We start from the raw sequence: 5,849 nt of genomic DNA, 5'->3' as shown, positions 1-5,849 counted from the left end.
GATATTCTACTGAAGGGTCTATGGTAACATTAATATTGACCAATCAGAGGCTTGCCTGGCAACGGCGGTCTTAGTGAGTCTGGGAAAATGAAAACGGCCGGAGGTGTTAAGGTGGAGACTGACATCACAAGTAATTTGTTAACCATGCCTCTCTCACACACACAAACTGATGTACAGTAAGAGGTGCTGGTGTCAGTATATTCGTGAATATTCTTACCAGCATCTGTATCCTGACAAGGCAACGAATACTTTGACCTTGATTAGCCATTCATTTGGGCTTATTATACCAAACACGAGTCTTGGTTCCGAATGGTTCCAGTTCTAGTACAGTTTAATTCTGTTACAACAATCTGATCACAAGAATGAATTTACGCAATGAAATTTCCACACCCCTTTATACCACAAGAGGCCAGTGCAACCAAGTTAAACAACTGTATCCAAAACAATTCAGTCCATAATTGAGAATTGAGAAATATATATATATATATATATATATAGATATATATATATATATATATATATATATATATATATATATATAGTGATCGTCTGCTGGGAACATCTGGCGGAATCCCCTGTCAGAAAGAGTACTACATTTTGGGAAACTCGTGGATATCACTAATTCATTCGTCATTATCTTGATCATTATTTGCCAAGATCAGTTGCTTTCGGGTAAAGCATCCCTGACTGTCCTGGGCACTTGGGCTATCAATTCTGTGAGCCCTGAATACATATTAAATCTTGCAGCGAGCATGAGTAGTGTTAAACATATCAACATTTTAGCCTCTTTAAAACAGCCGCTTTTAGTTTTGATGATAGCATTGCTGACTCTTGGAATTCTATCAACCAGTTACCAGATGTTGCCACCTGAAATGCTGCTCTAACAGTCCGTAAGGAGTTTCTGAACACAAGTTGGCTACCTTACACTTACTCTTTGATTCCACTCATCCCAAACCAGCACTGTACAGTTTATGTCAGGGGATTGTGGGGGCCAGGTCACCTGTCACAGCACTCCACCTCTTTCCTTGTTTACAAGGTGATGCTTACTACGTAACCTAGACTTTTGCTTAAGGTCATTATCTTGTAAAAAAAAACTTGTTCGCATTAGGTGTATTCAGACATTTGACTGGTACTATACATATAGTCCCTAAGAAACCCATCATCACAGGACTGAATGACTACAGACCTGTCGCCTTGACGTCTGTGGTCATGAAATCCTTTGAACGCCTGGTTTTAGTCCATCTGAAGGACATTGCAGGACAGCAGCTGGACCCCCTGCAGTTTGCCTACCGGGCAAACAGGTCGGTGGATGATGCAGTGAATATGGGGCTGTATTATATCCTGCATCTCCACCATCCAGGAACTTATGCCAGGATCCTGTTTGTGGACTTTAGTTCGGCTTTCGAACACCATTGCGCCTAATCTCCTCTCCTCCAAACTCTCCCAGCTCAACGTGTCACCAGCTACCTGCCAGTGGATCATCAGCTTCCTGACAGACAGGAAGCAGCAACCAAGGCTGGGGGGGGTCACTTCGGAAACACGGTCCCTCAGTATCGGTGCCTCTGAAGGATGTGTCCTCTCCCCACTGCGCTTCTCCCTCTACACCAATGACTGCACCTCCAGGAACTCAGCTGTAAATCTCCTGAAGTTTGCAGATGACACCATCACTGGACTCATTCAGGATGGTGATGAGTCTGCATACCGGCAGGAAGTGGAGCGGCCGGTACTCTGGTGCAGTCAGCACAACCTGGAGCCGAACACGCCCAAGACTGTAGAGATGACAGTGGACTTCAGGAGACGTCCGTCATCACTGCCCCCCCTCACCATATCAGACAGCCCGGTGTCTACTGTGGAGTTCTTCAAGTTCCTGGGTACCACCATCTCCCAGGACCTGAAGTGGGAGACCAACATCTCGTCCATCCTCAAAAAGGCCCAGCAGAGGATGTACTTCCTGAGACAACTGAGGATGAGGATATAGAAGCCTGCAGACCAGAACACCCGACACAGGAACAGCTTCTCTCCCCTCGCCATCTTCCTCCTAAACAGCTGATCTGTCACACTGCTAAACACCTACAGCACTGCAACTGCACTGTATGTACAGTCTGTGGAATATATTTCTGTAATCTTTGTATTTTCTATATATAAAACAGATTGCTTATTATATTGTATTGTTCATATACATAATTTATGTGTATATGTGTGTGTATGTATATATATATATATATTTATTTATATATGTACACATGTATATATATATATATCCATAAATATATTTATATTTATAAATAGTATAAGCATATATGTACATCCATCCATTTTCCAAACCGCTTATCCTATTGGGTCGCGGGGGGTCCGGAGCCTATCCCGGAATCAATGGGCACGAGGCAGGGAACAACCCAGGATGGGGGGCCAGCCCATCGCAGGGCACACTCACACACCATTCACTCACACATGCACACCTATGGGCAATTCAGCAACTCCAATTAGCCTCAGCATGTTTTTGGACTGTGGGGGGAAACCGGAGTACCCGGAGGAAACCCCACGACGACACAGGGAGAACATGCAAACTCCGCACACATGTGACCCAGGCGGAGACTCGAACCCGGGTCCCAGAGGTGTGAGGCAACAGTGCTAACCACTGCACCACCATGCCGCCCCTCATATATGTACAAATAACACTTATATATTTTTTTCTTAACATTTACCTTTATATTTATAAATATAAATCCATATTACATATATATATATATATATATATATATTGTAGATTGTTGTTGTTTTTATACTGTTGTGCTTGAGAGGCACCATCGACCGGAATCAGATTCCTTGTATCAGTTTGCTCACATACTTAGCCAATAAACGCCATTCTGATTCTGATAGAGTGAAAAACAGACAAAGTACAAGGACAGTACGGATATTGCAAAGAATTAAAAGCAATGGAAACACATTTAAAAAGTACAAAAATAGAATCATCAAAAACAGCAGAGGTGGAAAATCCAGGCCAAGGTTTTGCTGCATCCAACTAGGTGAATGTGACTCTTTATGCTTAACTGGAATTTTCACCTCTGAAAGAAAGAATATTATGGAATTTTTAAGGAACAAAAAGCACAGTGAAAGAAAACAATGACAAAATATTGTTATTTTTTTATTTTGGAGCAGTTTGTTGTTTTTTGGGGAGGGGGGGGTGCCAGTTGAGTGGCACTGAATCTCCTAACATGGTCATTTTAAAGGGGACCCCCCCAAAGCACAGGCAGTGTTTCCCACCAAGCCACAATGGGACCCTATGGAAAATCTGCATCTCCCTTTTCGCACTTATCCATGTTTTTTAGACTTGTCTACCATAGAAGTTCCCAGTTTTTTTCCATTGCATTTGCATTTCCTACCACCAGAGGGTGCCAGTTCTCAGTTGGCCATATCCAGTTCAGTGAATAGCTCAGGGCTGAAGGAGGGTCTGCGTGAAGGGCCTGCGTTTAAGGGATTCTGCCCCCACCCACAAGCTGGGGTGTATTTAAATGGTCTGTCCCGCCTCCCTACCTCACATAAGAGCCAGGCCAGTAAGGAGGAGAGAATACCAGCTATAATCCAGAAACAGAAAGAGTGTGGGATTCACTGTAAGCAATTACGGTAAGTCTGCTTACACATTCGATTTACGACTTCCTTACGGATGGATATTTTAAATTCTGATTTTTAAAAATAATTTTGTGAAACTTCTTTTCCTGTCTTTGTGGTCTTGAGCATGCTTATCATTTATTTCTCACTGATTTTATAGATCTCTGGAGTCTCGACCCAGTCCAGCTTCCATGTGGATGCTTGAGAAGATCCGCGTTTCTGTGGAACGAACAAACCTCTCGCTCTCCGTAGCAGAGTACAGCTTCAAGCTGGGCGATGGCATGTTTGGGGAGAGACCGTCTCACGAAAAGGGCAAGAAGATCCCCTTATGTCCGAATGTTATCACCCCAGACACCATTCCTGAGTTCTGCATACCTCCGAAGATCAGCCCCCAGCATGAAGGGCGGGGGGGCGAGACTGTCAAGCCAGGTTATGGTCTTAAGTGCAAGGCACCACGAGACCTGCCGATGAAGGATGCGTTCAGCTCACACATCATCCAGGTGGAGGCTGCGGATGAGGCTACCCTAGACGATGGATACAGCGATGAGGACAGCACCAACGCAGACCCCCAGAGCCAGGCTGCCCTCTCACTTCCTCATCTCCCAAAGACACACACCTGTTACGGCTTTTGTACCTTACTTGAGAGCCCACACACTAGGAGGAAGGAGTCGCTGTTCCACAGTGATCCAGCTATCTACAGCCTCCCATTCACGCCCCCCACACACAGGTCCCCGGTCAAGCTGCTCACCACAGGCTCCTTGGCCAGGCTCGGTGGCCTGACCTCCAAGCTCTCTCCCCGAGGACTGATGCTAGGCAGGCAGGGCACCCTGGACAGTGACACCACCTCTTCGGCAGAGTCGTCCCCGTTCAGCTCCCCGCTCCTGGTGCGGCCACTGCCCCGGGGATCCCTCTTCAAGGCCCTAAGCTGTGAGAAGCTGGCTTGCAGGGGCCCCAGGAGGACTGCTGCGTTCCGCAACGACTCGTTGTCGACTGACGAGGGTAGCTCCACAGACAACAGCCCCAACGTCCTGCGGAGAGCGTCAGAGGGCCCAGTTAACCAGAGCTTCAGCCTAGCTCCTCCTGTCATCTTCCCCACAGAGTTGGAGCTCTACAGGGACCGGGTGCTGAGAGAAAGTCGCGTACCCCTGGGCCGAGACGGTGCCCTCCGGCTGTCCGCCGAATACTGCACCGAGAACCGCCGGTTCCGCGTTCGCCTCATCAGTGCAGAGGGCCTGTACACCCCCTCGGTGGACCCCCGAGGAATCAGCTGTACAGTCAGCCTCTCTCTTCTGCCTGGGAGGGTGCAGAAACAGCGCAGCACGGTCATCCGGAAGAGCCGGAATCCCATCTTCAACGAGGACTTCTTCTTCGATGGCGTTTCTGAAGACGACCTCTACAACAGGTCCCTCCGCTTCAAGGTGATCAATAAAATGTCCTCCATGAAAAGAGATTACACCCTGGGACACTGTGAAATACCCCTGTCCAGCATCGTGACCCTGTAATCATATACAGCCTGAAATGTTCTATTTAAAAACACACACCCGTACCTATGAGAATTTATTTATATTTTTATACTGTCAAATTGTATTTTTCCAATAAACTATAAAACGCACTTTGATTTCCTCTGTGTTTAATGATGCTCTTTCTAATAGGAATACATCACTTGGAAGCAGATCCTGCTGATAATATTCTGTACATGTTACGTTTCCTAAACACATTGTTGTAAAGGAACAAAAAAAATAAATATAACCTCAGAAGTTTGTGATGCAAAGGAACACATTAAGGTTTTTTTTTTTTTATTTTACATGACATGCAACAAATTTTCAATTTTTAATTGATCAATATTTAAGCATAAGAACATTTTTCAATTTAAGCAACCGATCGAGGGGGTTACTTTTCGACAGTCCTGTTTTTGCAGGCTTGGACCATTGTGAGCTTAGTGCCCTTGTAGGTACACAGCAGATAGGATGTAGCTGGATGCTCCTTCCAGAGGGTGAGCTCACCCTGGATTCCTGGTACTTACCCCCTGGCACCTTCCCTCACCGAATCACATATAATTGTATTCTGACAGGTGTGGCATACAGGAAACCTGTGAGTGTCCCTAACGTTTCCTCCTGACCTTTTACCGAGATTAAAATTAACCGAGGCAATCTGAAACATGAGCTCGCGGTTTTAATCCCCAATTGTTTGGATTTCAAATCATGTCATTGTACAGAAAACGTAATTATGGTGTCACCGAG

General features: G+C 45.7%; 1 protein-coding gene across 1 annotated transcript; it reads left to right on the top strand.

Annotated features, from left to right (window-relative positions):
- The first annotated feature begins 3,539 nt into the window (after positions 1 to 3,539).
- Positions 3,540 to 5,221, top strand: c2cd4a (C2 calcium dependent domain containing 4A). The gene is made up of 2 exons (XM_048972496.1): positions 3,540 to 3,624; positions 3,770 to 5,221. The coding sequence occupies exon 2, from the start codon at positions 3,801 to 3,803 to the stop codon at positions 5,109 to 5,111; it is 1,311 nt and encodes a 436-aa protein (XP_048828453.1). The 5' UTR covers positions 3,540 to 3,624; positions 3,770 to 3,800; the 3' UTR covers positions 5,112 to 5,221.
- The last annotated feature ends 628 nt before the right edge of the window (positions 5,222 to 5,849 follow it).

The sequence above is a fragment of the Brienomyrus brachyistius genome, chromosome 13 (genome assembly GCF_023856365.1).
Source record: "Brienomyrus brachyistius isolate T26 chromosome 13, BBRACH_0.4, whole genome shotgun sequence".
NCBI classification, from domain to species: domain Eukaryota; kingdom Metazoa; phylum Chordata; class Actinopteri; order Osteoglossiformes; family Mormyridae; genus Brienomyrus; species Brienomyrus brachyistius.
The sequence above is the reverse complement of the archived record's forward strand: the minus strand, read 5'-3'. Positions and strand labels throughout refer to the sequence as shown.

Coding starts and splice junctions, on each gene's coding strand:
- c2cd4a (XM_048972496.1), top strand. CDS start 3,801: ATGTGGATGCTTGAGAAGATCCGCGTTTCTGTGGAACGAACAAACCTC.